The sequence below is a fragment of the Amphibalanus amphitrite genome, unplaced genomic scaffold (genome assembly GCF_019059575.1).
Source record: "Amphibalanus amphitrite isolate SeventyFive unplaced genomic scaffold, NRLGWU_Aamphi_draft 001338F_arrow, whole genome shotgun sequence".
NCBI lineage: Eukaryota > Metazoa > Arthropoda > Thecostraca > Balanomorpha > Balanidae > Amphibalanus > Amphibalanus amphitrite.
Genome location: NW_024882831.1, coordinates 47581 through 64956, shown reverse-complemented (window position 1 = coordinate 64956; position 17376 = coordinate 47581). Strand labels below are relative to the sequence as shown.

Genomic DNA, 17376 nt, shown 5'->3' with positions numbered 1-17376 from the left:
TAAAAGAAAAACAGACTAGTTCAGTGAGTGAGAAAAACAGTCATGCCCAAAATAACAACAAAAAACTTTTTGAAATAAGATATAAAATGACCAAGTCATGTCGTAACCTTAAATTTTAACTGGAAAGATATAAGTTTTGGCTCAAACGCGAGTAAAAAATTAGCAAAATGTTTGTGTTATAGTTCTGGGGTAATGTTAGATGACGCTTGTTGTTTGTGTACGCGTCGGTGTGTCACACAGATGGACGTGTGATTGCATATTTATTATTCATTTTGGAAGTGAAGTTAATAGTGATAGGCAGGTGTTATATTTCAATTTTGTCTGTCCCGTAGCTGATATCAAATTTGCGAAAGATGATTGAGCTTCCTGCATGGATCCCTACTCATATGGTATGTTGAAGCATTCAATCTCAATCTTCATGTTTTGGTTTGACCGGCTACTGTGTTCCCTTTTCTTAATTTTTGTCTGGTTTTCGTCATTTTCCTTTGTTGTCTGCAATGCTCTGATGATGCTTTCTCTGACCTTGACATCCATCTTTTCCCAATTTTTGTAATTCTTTCAAATTTGGTGCGTCAAGTGGTCATTTTGAGGACAGCGACTGGGTTATGTCTTGCTGATTTCAATTTGCTTTATTCTGGCTGTTCATGGGTGATGTCATGTGTATTATGATAATCCTGATATTATTCTTTTATAGTGAAACAAAAAATATACTTTAATTTTGAATTTTGATGCTTCTAACCGCAGCATCATTTCCTATATAAACTGAAGTTATTAAACTTGATTTTCATAAAATTTCAATTATTTATTTTATAAATTATCAGTACACTAAGTTTTGTGTGACCTGTATAATCTGACTCATATGTTGCTTACCTACAGGATTACGAGGGACAGAAATGGGCAGAGAGACTGTTCCAAGTCATCATAGTTCTGTTTGGAGTAAGTTGACAATTTTTTAGTGGTATTTTGCTTTATGATTGCCACTGTAAATGAGGTATATGGCCTGTATTTAGATAATACAAATACAGAATGCAGATATAGTTTTTTTCCATAATTAATTTTTGCATCTGTTCTTAAACCATACTGATACATACAATAACTAATAAGGCAGTATCATTCATTTATTAAATTTATAGAACATGTGCTATTTATCATGCTTACATTGCTCATATTTTGCTCCATGTCTTCCACCTTTATAACATAAAGAGTATGTTCATGTAAACACTGCTTCATTTATTTAGACATTTTACAAAGTCATTTTTCAAATTAAATTCAGTTTCATAGCTTCCAATGATGCTAAAGCTTTATCAATAAAGATGATGTTGTTGCTTTACCAGATGATGAGCTGATGCCCTCCATTTGCTCTTCCACAGGTTGTGGGCCTTGTCTGGGGATACTCCATCCAGCAGTTCTCACAAACCGTCTACATACTGGGCGCTGGTGTGGCTCTAGCATGCTTGGTGAGATAATAAATGTTGATTATTTTATTTGTTAAGCTCATTGTCCACACTCTTGACTGAAGTAAGCTAGTCCATTTCCCTTTTGGATGCAAGGGGAAAACATTCTGATTTTTTTTTTTAAAGCATAATGGTGAGGAGTGTTGAGTAAATTTGTGGTGGCACTCATATCATACACATCACTGGATACTTAAACTGTAAATAGCAATATTGGCACCATTTAATAATAACCCAATAGCCACCTCTAACTTCATCAACCAGAAGTTTATATTTTTGATACCACCTTTCTTGTTTACTAGAATGTGTTGGTTTCCCACTCTCATGGTTCAAAGGCAAGAGGTTACAGAGTCAAGACTCAAGCCTTCAGGCCTTTTCACCATATGTGTGTCAGTGATTTTTCTGCTTCCTTCGAGCCTCAGTCAGAGTGCATCCCTGCCACTCCAATTAGTTGTGTCTCAAGCCAGCTACCTCAGTCCCGACTGTCCCAAAATAGTAGTGCGCCGTCGAGCCTGCCTCCTGCTGTCCCAGGTCCATCCGGAGCGCGGCACCGGCCCCTCCTGCCGCCGACTGACCTCTGTGACCCGTGTTGCAGCTGACGCTACCTCCGTGGCCCATGTACCGGCGCCACCCGCTCAACTGGCAAAAGCCCAGATCCGCCTAGAGCGCAGACGCCTGCAAGGCCAAAAAGAAGAAATGGGGCGGTGAACGCTGCCGGGATCGGGCGTATATTGTTTTCATCATTCTGTGGTACGGGGACCGAGGGGCCTGGGTGTGGTTTTTGGTGTAGCTCACCGTGATGAGCGTACAGTCAGGCACCGAAGTGTGGCCGTTAGGCGGGTTTCATTTGTTCTCACAAAGCTGAAATCTTATTACGCGTCGCGTCGATGTGGTGGTAATAAAACATGATTTGTAAAACTATCGTCATATTGAATTATTCGCCTTTTTTCCAGCGAGCTTTGTTCCGATTTTAGACTACTTATCATTCCAACTGCCTCCGAGGAGTTTATCCGCAACAACAACAGCTGTTTGAAAACATATCGACGTGTCGACTAGGGCTCGGCGAGCCACATAGTTCGAAGTGTCACCGCGCGCTGCTAGTAGACGCGCAAGGACCATCAGTCAGTATCCAAGCACGAGTTGACACGGATCTGAGCTGCACATATAGCAGGGTGCGAGACACGGATGCCCTGTATTACATCAGGCCAGGCGCACGTCACATCAAATGGCACCTCTAGAAGCAGTCATGGACCAGTCAATGGTGAATTCATTTGTACCGCAATAATTTATGATTCGACGATGTGGAACCGGGCTTGTGTCGCTTACACGAAGGCCCCTTGCAGCTGAAACCAGTGAGAGACGGGGACTGTGTTGCCCTAGAGATTGAACGAACCGTGCAAACGCATCAATACATCCTAAACTAATCGAATAGAAGCGCACTAGCCAGGTATTATCAACCATGTCTATGAATCTACCGACGTACATGACACAGCAAGAAGAGTAACAAATACAATCGCTGAAAAACAAAAGCGCAAACGAGGCTCAAAAGCATCACACTTATGATCACAAACATAAACCATGACAGGACGCCACGGAAAGGTTCCTCTGCCTGGGAATTGAAGAAAAACAACGAAACGATCTCGATCCTCTTAGCTTGACCATCTGCCTACCTCAAACGTTTATCAACAAACGCAAGGGCGCATCGGCCAATTTTGCGAGGCAAGGCACTAAGTGCTGCAATGAATCCACACGGTGGGGGTTGGCTGTAGTCAGCTGTCGAGCGTAACATCACACAACACAGCAGTCTCTAGCCGCTGAGGCAGATGACTACCCAAGACACCGGGAGGGGAGGTGGCCGTTTGTGCGATACCCTTATCCGCCGCGCCGGGTGAGTCTGATCCGTCGCCGGCCGGGTGAGTCTGATCCGTCGCCGCGCCGGGTGAGTCCGGTCAGTCGGCCGGCCGCTCACAGGTCGTCCAGGAGGTCCTCTGCAGCCTCCTGTTCGGCCGCCTGGACCGCCTCCACTGCCGCCGCCGCCGCCGCGCCGCCATCGTAGAAGCGGGTCGCCTCGGCCTCCTCAGCGGCCGGGTGGGCGCTCTCGGAGGCCACGATCGGTCCGAGCCGGTCGGCGACCACGCGCTGCCAGACGGCCGGCCGCTCCGACAGCTGGCCGCGCGCCTCAGCCACCCAGGCGTTGTACGCGGCCGGCGACACGCCCCGGCACGCCGTGCGCAGCCGTCCGATCGCCGCCACCGTCTTCTCCAGCAGCGCCGGCCGCGTCAGCGACTCACGCACCAGTCGCGAGATGACCCGCTGCATCTGCGAGCACAGCTCGTCGAAGCGCACGTCGTCGCGTCGAAGCAGGACGTCGAAGTCTTCAGCCGGGTTGACGGTGCCCACCTCGGTGACTTCTGGCTTGATGAGGTCGGTGACGGTGGCTGCCGGGCCGGCCTGGTCGGGCGCGGCGGCGGCCGCCGCCTGGAACACGTCTCGACCGGTCTCGCGGCGCTGGTGGGGCAGCAGCAGCTCCGTCAGCGGACAGGCGGCGGCCACGGCGCGCAGGGCGTCCGGCGCCGCCAGCGCCGGGTCCGGGCTCAGCTGGCGCAGCAGATCGGCGTCCGGCGGCGGCAGAGGCTCGCCCGGGTGGAGCGCGCGCGCCGCCAGCACCTGGTAGAGCCGCTGGAACTGCGGGCTGAGCAGCGCACCCGGCTCCAGCCGCTCCGAGGCCTCCTCGGCCGCCGGCGCCGTCAGATCCATGGCGTCGATGAGCTGATCGACGGCCGACAGCGTCTCCTGAGGGACGGCCGTCGGCAGCGGAGGGAACAGCGGGTTACGCATGTCCTCTGCGAACGGCAGCTGCACCCAGACCAGACACTCGAGGTCGTGTCGGATGTTGGGCCGCAGCGCGCCGAGCCGCGGCGTGCCGCCGTTGTTGTAGGTGCGCCGTGCCACCGCCACCATGTCCGTCTCCTGGAGCGCGTGGATCAGCGCCGAGAGTGCCGCCTCTGCGCCGGTGTCGCCGCGCCGCGCCACCACCTGCACCGTCTGCGTGTCCTGGTACAGGTGCGGCCCAACGTTGGAGGCGGACGTAAAGCCCAGGACCTGGATGGAGCGAGGCGCGCCGCTGCGGTACTCGAGCTCCTGCTGGTCCAGCCGCGAGAACGGCACCAGCGTTGTGCCGTACCGGTACGCCCGCTCCGTCTCCTCGAACGGCACAGCCGAGCGCTGCTCGTCCTGGCGCTCGTACGTTGTCCGCCGCTTCACCGGCGCCGGCTGCGGGCCGGCCGCCAGCTTACGCCACGACGGCATGGTGACCTTCTTGATCTGGCTGTAGCCGGTTATGTTGATGGAGAGGCTCTCGCCGATCTGCAGCGGAGCGTTCCACGGCGCTGCGCGCGACTTCCGCTTGTGGAAGAAGAGCAGCTGCGGCAGCGCCTGCTCGAAGGTGAAGAAGCCGCCGTCGACGGCGCGGATCAGCTGCACCACGGCCGACTCGCCCTCGAGCTGCTGACGCGTCTTGGCCTTGCCGTCGTGCCGGTAGAGCCCGCGCGCGCCGGACGGGCCGGGCCGCGGCTCGCCGCCGCCCAGCGCCGACCCGTCCTCGGTCTTCATCTGCAGGTCGTCGGCGGGCTCCGTCTTGCCGGTGGGTTTCAGCTGCATCTCGTCACTACCGTCGGTGGCCAGCTCCGTCCCGATGGCCATCAGGTCCACATCGTACTTCCTGAGTCCGGCCTTGATGGCATCCAGCTGGTCGGTGCACAGCGGCCCACCAAAGTCGGTCAGCAGCACGATCCGGCGCTGCTGGTACTTGTGCGTGCGGATCATCTCGACCAGGTGGTCGAGCGCCACCACCAGGCCGTCCAGCCAGTCGCCCTGCGCCTCCGTGGCGTGCAGCCGGTCCGGGCTGAGCATGCGCACCAGCGGCCAGTCCACAGGCGCCAGCCGGCGCGCCAGGCTCACGTGCTGGTACTGGTCGGCGTCGGCGTCCGCCAGGCGGTTGTCACTCTCCTCTGAGCCCACCACCACCACGGCCATGTGATCCTTGTTCTTGTCCTCGAATAGCTTCCTCTGAGCAATGCGGTCACAGCACAGCAGGGCTGTGTCAATGAAGGTGGCTCCTCCATCAGCACACAGTGTTCCAGTGGAGGGTCCCACATCCAGCACGATGACCAGTGCCTCCATTGTCAATCAGCTCAGCAAAGATTACTTCTGCAGTACTTGAGCCATACACCTGAAAGAGCACAATATATGTAACATTAGCTTATCTGTCCTAACCTAAGGCTCATCTCAAATACAGGCATAAAGGTGTTAAGGAGGAATGTAAATCTTTTCTTCAATAAGAATTCAGAGCCTATGAAATAGGAAAAGCTTGAAATCAATGGAAGATAATTTTCTCCAAATGCAATAAGTATTTTCAATAGAGTCCACTAGAAACTAAAAAAATAGTAAGTGTTGGCTGAAATGGCCACTGCCTTCCACATAGAGCATGGAGATATAACTATTTAAATTGAAATTTTATCAAAGAAGATGAAAAAAACATCAAATTTTTTTGCACATCAGCAAATTTATAATGTTGGGCCTTTTAAACAACTGCCTTCCAGCTAAAGCCAAGAGTTATACATTTTGTAATTGAAATTTGATCAAAGACGATGAAAACATAGCAATTTCTTTGTCAATCAACACATTTATAATGCTGGGAATTTAAGCTATTTGTCACAACATCTTCAAGCTCAGGACACAAATAAGTAGTAAACACTTTTAAAAAGGTTATCTCAAAGCAATATAGAGGGTCATCGATCTATTTCAATTAAACTTTTAAGCACAAGCACCCACCCACACCATGGATCAGGATAACATAACTAATTGTGGCCTGTGCACCCAGTATTCACTAACAACTAAAATTGTCAATGTGGCGACATGAAAGCAGCAGGAGCACCAAATGTAACTTATTTATATGCAATGCATCATAAAAACAAGATTATACAGGCACAATGCGATTCCCAATTCAATTATCTGAGCGAGTCGGCACAGTCGGCACGGTCGGCCCCGACGTGTTCCATCCTGCACCTGCACGACTTCTCTTCAATTCAAGACAAACCAACAGCAACAAACAATCAATATTTTCCATCACCTGAAAAATATTGAGCAATATCCAATATCACCAATATTTAATTTATATTTTTATATTTGCAACACCTCGAAAACATCCACAAATTGTCAATTGATCAACAATTTTTTGGCTGACGGCGTGATTGTTTTGTCAAGGCTGCGCATCTATTGTCTACTTTTGTGCCATCAATGCTTTTTATAATGCTTTTAATTTTCACCATTCAAATGCAATTTGCAAAACACATGCCCTTGCCATTACCGGACGATCGCCATGTAAAAATAGCAATTGCGTGCAGGGCCAGTTTTTACAGGTCATGTTTTATATAACTAGTTACAGATGTTTTATCGATTCTCTGGCTCCACACTCCGCGCTGCTTCAAAGCTGGGCTATATTTGGGCGGTTTACCTTTGGCTTTCTGATGTAGGCCATATCACAAACTATTTTTTTTACTCGCCTCCAACCCCTATGATCTGTCCTCAGGGAGCACTAATTAGTAATTCTCAATCCTCCTGTCCCACTCTGGACGGTCACATCCATCCGGCTCGAGAAGCTCCTTCCTTCCAATACGGTGGCCAGTGGGGTCACCGTTGGCGGAGCTGGGCGGCCTGGCTAGGACGGACTCAGCATCAACGGAGCACCAGGCACAGGGTGGCCGCACAGGCACAGACCAATAATTTCTTACACCTTTCCGGCTCCGAAAAAGTGTCATTAGACCGAAGGGGCCAAACACAGCAGTCTTTGGCACAGAAACCCTAAATCGGAACATCCCAGATCAGTCTCTTCTCCTCAACGACCATCTTAGCATGTAACAAAACATTTGTCGTATCATTAATAACTGCACTCCTGGCTTAAAAAATAACGAAACAAGGGTCATCAGAATCCCGTCCTGTATTGTCCTGACGATGGAACGTATTGGCCTCCATAGCACGGTACAAGACGGTAGCACGAGCTCCGCATCGGAATGCAGAATGGAAAATTGGTCATCACGATACGCATGCCGCTCAGTTCGGAAGGTACCGCTGTATAGGAGACGGGTACCTACCGCCCAGTGACAGCGCGCTACAGCCTGCGGGTCATCTCAGGACGGCGTAGAGAGGACAAACAGCGTTACACACTGATGAGACACACAGTTCACGAAGGCAGCGAAAGGCACCCCCGTGTGGCACAGGCACTGGAAAAGGCAGATATCGGTGGACGGAGGCACACTTTGTACCTGAGAATGGTAACAGCGCCGACCGCAGCGAGCCAAAAATGGACAATACGTCACACGACATAACATGAATGTAAAAATAAGCAGACATCATTCATGATAAAAATGCAGCACTGTCATAAAGTACGATACAAATATGGAAAAAAATAATGGAAAAAGATCTACGTCGAAATCTCAAGAGGTTCGTTGTTGTACTGATCTACGAATTACATCGAGTTAAAACAGCGCGTCACAACACAGTACAAAGTTAGAACAGTCAATGGTTAAGTACATAGACAAGTACATTGATAAATACATGGGTAAATGGGTAAAGCTGCGCTCCAGCAGCGCCGTGTCGCCCGCTCGGCAGTGGAACAGATCTGAGCCACCGGGTACTCGGATGGCACTCTTCAAACATTCACACTCCGTCACACATACACACGCTCACACACACTCACAGCTGATGCGCTGGAGTCGGGCCGCTGGGACCCCGCTCTGGCTCGACACACCACTGCGGGAGCGCTGGCGGCCCTCGGCAGCCTCCGACGACTTCCAGCCGCCCTGGGGCGTCTCAGACGTGACTGCCGGCCGCCGAGGGGCGCTGCAGCGGGCCCGGAGCGCCGGCCGCCCTGGGGCGTCTCAGACGTGACTGCCGGCCGCCGAGGGGCGCTGCAGCGGACCCGGCGCGCCGGCCGGCCGCCGCCAGTGCTGCTGCTGGGACAGGCCGAGCGGCGCCGGCCTCAGCCGCGGGTCGGAGCCGCCTGACGAGGGCACGCCGACACCACCGGCACCTGGACGGCGGCGGAGGGGGGGGGGGGGAGTCAGATACCACTGTACTACACGGCGGAGGCGGACGGACGGCCAGCACAGTTTGGACTGAAAGTAAGATAAAACTGCATCTCGTACTGCATAACATGATTGGTCAGGCTACACCGCGTTGTATTTACATACGAACAACTCATTGTCGGCCACACAGCTTACGGTGCAAAAGGCCTCAGCTGTGTTGTCTCAATGCGCTTATCTCTTTTCTACAAACTCTCAGAATCCTCCCCTCCTACCCCTTTACATCCTGTCCACCGCTTCCCCCATCCCCACTCCCTCTCCCGTGTCTTACCGGGACCGATGGCCGGACCGGATCGGCTGCGCTCGTGGTGACGGGGCAGCGAGTGGTCACCGCCGGACCGCGCCGCCGCCGCCGCCGCGGCAGCAGCCGCCTCGTGCTCGTAGTAGCAGCTGGTGGGCCGGTCGGTCGGCTCGGCCGGGTGGCGGCCCCGCTGGGAGTGGTACTGCTGCTGCTGTCGGCTGCGCGGGGAGGGGAGCGGTCAGGGCTGCGGGCGGGATGTCCGAGCCAGCAACGATTAGATGTTTGAACGGAAGGGTTGCTATGAACCTCGTCTGGCGAAATAAAGGAGACGGTTCTAAAAATGCCTAGAATTACTAGCCTCACTTATTTACTGAAGCTCTATTTCACAAATCATGACAATACACATGAACACAGATGCTTTCCTGACTCCAGCCCACGTCTAGTTAACGGTTAGTTTTCACCACACCAATAATTGTCAAGCCAAGCAGCTGTCATTCACCACCCCTCCCGCGTCCCCCGTTGGACCGGGCTCGCCGGCGCTCACCTCAGGTGGTGTCGGATCTGCTCGTAGTTGGCGTAGTGGCCGTAGCGCTGCCGCTCGCCGCCGGACGCCGAGCCCGGCCGGGCCGGCTCGCCGTCCGGCGGCGGGGGCGCCGGTCGACCGCCGGCCGAGGGGCGCCGCGAGCCGCTGCCGGGCGCCGGGTACACCCACTGACCGGCCCCGGAGGACGGAGGCCACGGCTCGGCCGGGTGCGCGCGCACGTCCGAGACCGGGTAGCCGCGCGGCTCCGGGTGGCTAGACGAGTACCCTCGCGGGTCGGCCGACCCGTTGGGATACCCTCTCGGGTCAACCGCACCCTTGGAGTACCCTCGGGGGTCCGTCTGGGTACCGGGGTACCCTCGCAGGTCGGCCGGCCCGCCGGGGTACGCCCGCGGGTCGGACGGATCGTGGTAGCCGCGCGGCTGCGACTGGCCGAAGTGGGACTGACGCGGCTCCGATGGGCCGCCCGGGTGGGACCGGTAGCCGCGGGGGTCGGACGGGTCGGCACTGGGTACGGCCGCGCTACCGCTGTGGGGCTGGTGGGAGGGCGGCGCCGGCCGGCCCCCGTCCTCACCCAGCTGAAAACGAACAACACAGAGGTCAGAAGGAACTAGCGTCACAATACAAAACAAAGGAATGATACGAAACCCAAAATAGCAATGGTTGGACTGTTTGGCTGTTTGAACGACTCAAATATGTACCGAAGGCATAACACACACTATTAGAACCCAGCTCGCAGACCATGGTACCCCTGTCCCGCTCGGCCACCTACCCAGGAGTGGGGCGGCGGTCCGGCGCCCTCGTGTCCTCGGTGCCGCGGTGCCATGGGCGCCGGCCGCGGGTTTCGGAAGTACTCGCTGCTGCGGGCGCCCTGCGCGCCGCGCACGAACCCCGCCGGCGGCACGTTGTTGTTGATCTGGTCCGACAGATGAGGGCCGGGCGGCTTCCCCGGGTGGACCTGGAATACCGAGTGGGCAGCCTGCGGCGTCAGCACCCAAGAACGCTCACCTTCACACGCGCAGGTGTATCTCTGATACGTAAGCAGCGTGGTGTATTAGCGGCTGTGGGCGATAAGCGGACGTAGCATGAGTGCTCCTGACACACCTTAACCCACCAGTCTTGTCTGCTGTTCAGTTCGACTCAAATTTACCTCACCAATAATTCGACTGATCAGTGTCTAATCTGTTGGCTAGTATCATGTGTGTTCGATTATCGCCTGCCCCTCTCTACCCACCTGTCTGAGGTGCTGTTCGGCGCGCTCCTCGGCCGCCTCCGTCACGTAGACCCCGTGCCGCGTGGCGTGCCGCCTCTGGTGCTCCTGCCGCAGCTGCACCATCCGCTCGGCGCGGCTGGGCGCCCGCTCCTGGCCGGCGGCCGGCGGCGGCGGACCGGCCGGCTGACCCTGCGACGGCTGAATGGGATAGAGAGCCGGTCAGCCAGCACACACACGGTACACGTAAACTGGTGCTACAACACGGCTACAAAATTGGCACACTGCTTAACAAACTAAACTAAGCAAAACACACAATGGACTATACTGAAAACTTCACGTCAACTAAGGTGCATGGCCGGTAAATTAACAAACGCGCTGACAGCGGAAGAATAAAAGATACCCACATTTCCACACCATGAAAAAACTATAATTCCCAAAAGTCTTATGACTCAACAGCACCATCGCAAGTCGTTATGCACCCACAGAACCCTTTCCCACAATCCGTCCCGCGCCCAGTCCCGCTGCTCTCCCCGGTTCCACTGACCGGCGCGTGGGTGATCCGCTGCTGCTGTGACTGCGACTGAGACTGGGGCTGGGGCTCGGCAGAGGTGGTCCGGACTGGTGGCACTGGCTCACCCTGATCCTCCGATCGGCGATGCTTCCCGAACCTAGGTAACGGGACGGAGATAGATACAGTGAGAACAGTGACAAGTACAGCGATCAGTGATCAGACAAATACAGAAATGATTAGTGACACGACTCCTGCCTGTCAGACTGATCAAGGGTTGATGTGTTAAATTAACCGGCCGAGTAATTCCGGAAGACTGCCAAAATGGAAAGGACAGTACAGGGGCATAAAGTCTTTTCTTGTCATTTTTTGCTCACCGCAAATCACATAACTTAGCAATCAATGTGCCAAAGACGTCACTAAAGCTTCATCAACATCACGAAACTATGACAGAACTACCACAGAGTTTGCCACCACTCACTTGAACATGCTGCCGAGTCCTTTGAGCAGTCCGGAGCGGCGTTTGCCCTTTTTGTCCTCGACCACCCCTGAGCTCATGGAGCTCTGTCGGGCGGCGGCGTCCCGGCTGAACGCTCCTTCTCCTCCGGCGCCGGCCGACTCCTCGTCCACTAGACAGGCGACAAAGCCGGCGTCAGCCGCCACGGCCACTGACGACGCCGCCGACACCAGAGAGAGGGGAGAGAGGGGGCGGGGCGGAGAGAGAGGGAGAGCGGGGGCCAGTTAGAGGGCGGGCGACATGCAGTGCGGCGGAGACCAGCCACCGGCGGCCGACAGCCCCCGCAGTGTCACCGTACCCCGCCAGGGCACTGTCACAGCGTGCAGAGACGTGTCAGCACGGACAGTCAGCGGTGCATCGAAAGTGACCGGTAGCCGCTGGTGAACCGACGTCCATGTAAGCACGCTAATGAGTTGAGTTGCAGTATAAATCCCAGCAACCGTTCAACTTCAACCGTAGCCGATCTAGTGGACTCTGAGCTTAATCTTTGCAGTAGCAGGTTTGAAGGTAACACGAAAAAAGTCATAAATGCCTCAACATTGTGAGTTTCATAATCGCTTTGAATCCCAACATATTTCAGAAAAAAGATCTGACCAACTGCGTTGAGCCAAGGACAACGTGCTCGTACAACATGAAACACGGACCACGCTACGAAAGCCAGGCTTCCAATGCGAGCGACACGCTGAACAACTAATGCCTATTTGATTGGCTGCTTTTAATAAGATTTTCATGCCAAATGCAAAGCACACAAACGATTTGAAAACATGCACATGCTCACGATAGCTTCATGCATCATCAGCAGGAATCGGCAGTGATTTTTTATCACGGAACACGAAACGTCGGAGGCTATGAGCTCGCACTGGTTCATGCTCATGCACAAGCACGGTTTTAGCGGACGACAATCAAATGGTGTATTGCAAACATCGTAATAATTTAGTTCACATTCATTTCCGAGAAAACAATACATAACATAAAAACGAACTACGCACGCATAAAAACCAAATGAAAACAAAACAAAATAAAATAAGTATTCAATGAAACATGCGAAAAATACAGACTCCACGTTACCATGTTCTCGTATCAACCTAGCCTGCGAACCAGTGTTCTGCCCTCACCTGTTTTCCCTCCCGCTGACGAACTGCTATTCCGTCCCTCCCTCCGGCCTCCCTCTACATAGCTCTCTCACTTACCTGAATGTCAATCACGTTCCTATCTCCCTACCGGCTCCCTCCTGTCCCTTCCACTTGTCTCCACTGAAACCTATCGTTCCCTATACCTCCTCTCCCTCTCCCACTCACAGGTTTCCATTCTGTCCCAGTCTCTCCCGTCCCTCTTCCACTCACGGGTCTCCATGCGGTCTCGGATGGCTCCCAGCGGCGCCTCGTAGCTGCGGTCCACGGCCGCGCGGAAGCTCTCGTTACAGCCGCGGCCGCGCCCGGCTCCGGCCGGCCCGCGCGGCTGACCGTCCTCCGCCAGAGCCAGCTGAGAACACCGCGCCCGGACAGTGAGCGGCCGCGCGGCCAGAGACGGGTGCAGGGGACGGACGGACACGCTCCGCAAATAGCACATAGAAACACCACGCAGTTAAACACGTCAACAAACACACATCAAACACACACAGAGACGGGTTAACAGTAAAAAAGCAAACCCAAGCAACATATCACACCCACACAAATTAGCCGGCAGGGCCGTATTGCCAACATCGCCTAGTCTCGAGGTGTCCTGAGCCGCGTTCATTGGTCTTACCTCGTGTACCATGGTCTGTAGCGACTCCAGACTGGAGGACTTCTTCAGACCCAGGCTGGGACCCACCATTTCTGCACAACAGAAAACAACCCGGTGTAACCGCACATATACCAACTGAATGAATACGACGTGCAATGAAACAGCTCAGCTGACAGACTGAAACCGGCATATTTACAGTCAACATATATTTGGTCAAGGGTGAGCATTCAAGCGACGACAATAACTGTGCCCCCCCGCCCTGAATCCCTCTCAATGCACCCTGACTAACCTGCCCTCCGCCGCTCGGAAGCCTCCTGGAGCCGCAGCTCGGCCTCGATCTGTCTCCGCTGCGCCTCGCGCTCCTCCCGCGCCCGCTTCGTGCGCTGGTACGTGTCCGTGCTCTTGGCGTCCTTGGAGGCGTGTCGTTTCTCGCTCATCGACTGACGACCCAGCTGGTCGCGGGTGAACCCCACGCCGGCGTGCTCCAGCGACGTCCTGGCGGGTGGGGAGAGAGACATTTGTTTTATAATGACGAGCATGAATACATAGGGTGAGATAACGGGCGACCTTTTTAGCTAGTTAGGACTTTGCGGAGTTTTTTTATACATAAAATGTAGCCAGAGTAATTTTTTAAATGACGGATTCCAATTTCCCTGTATCGTTCATAGCTCATTTACAATGGTAGCTGCACGAGTGCACGCATCTGATCGTGCAGCTTGATAAGCGAGTGATAATCAAGCCCCTCGTAAATAAGGAGCTGCATGCTAAAAATCGTACACCATCCTGGCAACCATTAATCTATCACTCACTGGCTGGCGTAGGCGCAGTCTGCCGTGACAGTACCAGTGGCAGCGGTGGTGCCAGCGGTGTTGGTGCCCGTCTCAGTAGCCTGGTGCCGCCCCGGCGCGCCGCCGCTGGTGCTGGTGCTGCCAGTAGTGTCCAGCAGGTGGTGCTGTATCGCCGACGCGTCCCAAGTGTCGTGTGTCGCCTGGGGTGGAGACGTAACGAGATGTGAAACGAGGAGCTCTAACGAGGGAGGCAACGTTAACGACGCTCGAGGCATGAAGCAGACCGGGACCAAGCTGCTCTTGGAGAAGGAAACACCTTAGCTGAAGGCGTGCCACGTTTAAAGGTCACTAGCGTCGTTTCCAAGTGACCAACTCGAAGAGATACCGGTAGAAAGGCGGGTAGGTCCAACGGGATATCACATGCCGATTAAAAACATCACCACATAGATTTTAGGGCCGGATAAAACACAGTCACCTTACCTAACGACAAACTCAGTAACAGACCGTCTGACCCGAACACCCACCCTCCCTTCCCACCCTGCCCTCCCCCGCCGACTGACCCGGTAGTAGCTCTCGTTACGGATGTTGGCCCGGCTGGCGGGCTGCCGGTCGGGCCGGGCCGGTATCGGCGGCGGCGGCGGCGGCTGGCGGGCCACCACCGTCACCTGCGAGTCCTCGCTGAAGGCCGACTGGTCGCCGGAGCCGGCCGCCCGCCAGCCGGCCGACAGCAGCTCCCCGGACGAGTTGGAGAGCATGCTGGCCACCGAGTCGCGCCCGCTGACGGCCGACGTCATGTTCTCCGGCCGGCGGGCCACCGTCAGAGTGATGACGCCCGGCTTCGGACCCTGCGAGCGGCGGAGGTGGGACGGAGTCAGTGGCTGGCACAGACGGAGCACTGGGCACAAGAGGGACGGGTCAAAGAAGAGCATCACTAGTCACAGACAATGGGGCATTAGGAAAAGACATTATGTTCGTGCCTGAATACGGAGAGAGATATGGGATAGGGACCTTTTAGCCCTCATGGCATATATGATAAGTGGATCCTGTAATTCGGTACGAAGGGGAGAGCCACCCTATCGCACTGAAGTTACGCGGCAAGGCAATACACACATTTAACTGCGCTCACTGCATTGCGTTCCCATATTCTGCCCGCGTCTCACCTCCTGGCACATGGCCCTGCGCAGCGTCTCCATGGCGTCTGTGTTGCTGAGGCCGAGCAGCGGGCTGTAGTTGACGTCTATCAGCTGGTCATCCCGCCGCAGACGGCCGTCCTTGCTCGCCGCCCCGCCGTGGATCACGCTCTTGATGTAGATACCGACATCGAGCGGACCAGAGCGGCTCGCGGTCGTTTTACCCTTCACGCTGATACCTGAATAGGGAGAACGAACTCCGTTAGACTGGTCATCAAACAATGACAGTTGAGCGTTTGAGCATAACAGGAGAGTGAGCGGTCCCTGACTTCACGCTGCCAGCCAGATTCCACACATCACTTTGTAGTACACTTCCTAGCTGCTTTATGATCGTCTTACCGCATGATGCGGCTTGACGTGTAATGCAAGGCTCCAAGCTTGGTACAGCTGTGAATATACGCGCTGCTCACATCGAACTTATCGTATTTTAGCCAGCCCTCTGAGCTGCGCATTCCTCACACAAAGAGTCGCGTTTGCTTACCGAGTCCGGCGCGCTCCGAGTCGTGCACGGGGATGTCGAACACCAGGACCTCCTTGTCGTGGCTCGGCTCCGACTCGTACTCTGTCTCCCGCTGCTCCGGCGGCTGCGGAAGGGACGGCCAAAGGGGTCAGTGACACAGGACAAACGGTGACGCTCCACTGTCACTGACATCAGCTAAACGCTTCCTTCATACACACTACACAGGTTCGAAAACCGTCAAAGACAAGAAAACTGAATGCCTGTATTGTTTGCCAATTCCCAGAGGCAATAATTATAGCGTGCACTGCTGGCAGGTATCATGTACAGTGCAGTATGAACGGTACAGTTAGGGGGACGAGTGACAGCAAACTAGCTCCTGACCACTCGTGTCACAGCGCTACAATAAACTCATGCCTACTGGGTAGCTTCAGTCATAATTCAATAGGAAATCATAGCAGTTGATTAAGTCAGTCAAGGGTCTCTCCAACCAGCATCAGAGCAGAGTTCAGTACAGTACCGAGACATTGTGCTGAGTAAGTCACCCTTCCAGTCAGTCTTTTGCCCTCGACAGGCAGTCAGTCAATACCCAAAGTCGGCTCATTAAACCCCATATTCCCCGTCAGCAGATAATTCTGAGGGCATTGCCATCCACCGTCTCCATTCACCCGGTCGATTCCTGCTGAGAGGAAATAAGACCTTAATGCCACCGAGGCTCTTAACCGTCCACTGCTGGGGTCACCCACCATCCACGCAGCCAGTAGTTAGTATCCAGGACTACATAGTCAGTAAATATACGAGCACACATTTAACAGTTTCCCAGCCCCCAACATCGTCAGTCCTTCGTCCCCGGTTAGTCACCAGCCGCCGTCGTCAGTCATGCAGTAGCAGCAGTACCTGAGCAGAGTGTGTCAGACGGTCGAGGTCGCCGGTCGGCTGGGGCGGCGTCTGGGGCAGCGTACACGTCACACGTCAGGGTAATAAGGGGGACGCTACCGAACACTGGAGTCTCGTTTGGTGTGGGTTTCCGTAGGTGATGCGAAAGATGCTGGGGACTAGCTATTGACAGCATTCACTACGTCCGTCTCGCCTAGGTACCGTGTTTTTGTAATGCCCTACCCTGCATACAGCTGCACTAGGTACAACACTTTAGGCATACGTTTAGTTCACTCTTTCAGCGCCATGCTTCTGCTCCTCCAACAGTGTCGACCCCAACCCAAACTCCACCAACGTTTATCTATGTACAAACAGGCGCCTTTCCACGCCTCTCCCCCGCCCTGCTCACTGACCAGCGGCCGGGGCAGTCGCGGGCTGGCGTCCTCCCGCGGTTTGGCCGCCCCGCCGGCCGGTGTCGCCGCGGTGCCGGCGCCCTGTTCGTCCTGCTCGTGCCGCGATATGACCAGCTGGACCGAGTGACCGGGCGGAACGGCGCGCAGCGTCTGCACCACCTGCTGCTGACTGAGACCGGCCATCGGCTGGCCGTCAATCTCCAGCAGACGGTCCCCGGGCCGGAGTCGGCCGTCCTCCACCGCAGCGCCCTGAGATAGACAGAGACAGAGACAGGGAGTCAGACACAGACACAGACAATATGTAGACAGTAGAC

At 54.6% G+C, this 17376-nt stretch overlaps 3 protein-coding genes across 4 annotated transcripts in view; 1 reads left to right on the top strand and 2 right to left on the bottom strand.

The window, feature by feature from the left end:
- The first annotated feature begins 190 nt into the window (after nucleotides 1–190).
- On the top strand, nucleotides 191–2369 carry LOC122372269 (signal peptidase complex subunit 1-like). The gene is made up of 4 exons (XM_043349247.1): nucleotides 191–389; nucleotides 877–936; nucleotides 1371–1457; nucleotides 2047–2369. The coding sequence occupies exons 1-4, from the start codon at nucleotides 354–356 to the stop codon at nucleotides 2113–2115; spliced, it is 252 nt and encodes an 83-aa protein (XP_043205182.1). The 5' UTR covers nucleotides 191–353; the 3' UTR covers nucleotides 2116–2369.
- Nucleotides 2370–2624: 255 nt separating this feature from the next.
- LOC122372268 (X-ray repair cross-complementing protein 5-like) lies at nucleotides 2625–6705 on the bottom strand. 2 transcript variants are annotated; one of them, XM_043349245.1, is made up of 2 exons: nucleotides 6648–6705; nucleotides 2625–5682 (listed from the first exon to the last, which is right to left on the bottom strand). In XM_043349245.1, exon 2 carries the CDS (start codon nucleotides 5631–5633, stop codon nucleotides 3417–3419), a length of 2217 nt encoding a protein of 738 aa, XP_043205180.1. In that variant the 5' UTR covers nucleotides 5634–5682; nucleotides 6648–6705; the 3' UTR covers nucleotides 2625–3416. The 2 variants fall into 2 exon arrangements, with proteins under 2 accessions (XP_043205180.1, XP_043205181.1); XM_043349246.1 differs by having other exon boundaries at nucleotides 6583–6681.
- Nucleotides 6706–7433: 728 nt separating this feature from the next.
- LOC122372267 (partitioning defective 3 homolog B-like) overlaps nucleotides 7434–17376 on the bottom strand; it is a 34886-nt gene continuing 24943 nt past the window's right edge. Inside the window, exons 10-24 of the mRNA XM_043349244.1 lie at nucleotides 17063–17311; nucleotides 15798–15900; nucleotides 15287–15495; nucleotides 14687–14971; nucleotides 14148–14326; nucleotides 13628–13833; nucleotides 13360–13430; nucleotides 12957–13095; nucleotides 11578–11764; nucleotides 11133–11256; nucleotides 10610–10786; nucleotides 10148–10333; nucleotides 9379–9953; nucleotides 8865–9052; nucleotides 7434–8541 (exon numbers count right to left, since the gene is read on the bottom strand). Coding sequence (XP_043205179.1) covers nucleotides 8390–8541; nucleotides 8865–9052; nucleotides 9379–9953; nucleotides 10148–10333; nucleotides 10610–10786; nucleotides 11133–11256; nucleotides 11578–11764; nucleotides 12957–13095; nucleotides 13360–13430; nucleotides 13628–13833; nucleotides 14148–14326; nucleotides 14687–14971; nucleotides 15287–15495; nucleotides 15798–15900; nucleotides 17063–17311 — 3030 coding nt within the window. The 3' untranslated portion in view covers nucleotides 7434–8389. The remainder of the gene's footprint in view (nucleotides 8542–8864; nucleotides 9053–9378; nucleotides 9954–10147; nucleotides 10334–10609; nucleotides 10787–11132; nucleotides 11257–11577; nucleotides 11765–12956; nucleotides 13096–13359; nucleotides 13431–13627; nucleotides 13834–14147; nucleotides 14327–14686; nucleotides 14972–15286; nucleotides 15496–15797; nucleotides 15901–17062; nucleotides 17312–17376) is intronic.

Coding starts and splice junctions, on each gene's coding strand:
- LOC122372269 (XM_043349247.1), top strand. CDS start 354: ATGATTGAGCTTCCTGCATGGATCCCTACTCATATG. Junction 390..876: donor CATGGATCCCTACTCATATG/GTATGTTGAAGC, acceptor GCTTACCTACAG/GATTACGAGGGACAGAAATG. Junction 1,458..2,046: donor GTGTGGCTCTAGCATGCTTG/GTGAGATAATAA, acceptor CCCGTGTTGCAG/CTGACGCTACCTCCGTGGCC.
- LOC122372268 (XM_043349245.1), bottom strand. CDS start 5,633: ATGGAGGCACTGGTCATCGTGCTGGATGTGGGACCCTCCACTGGAACA.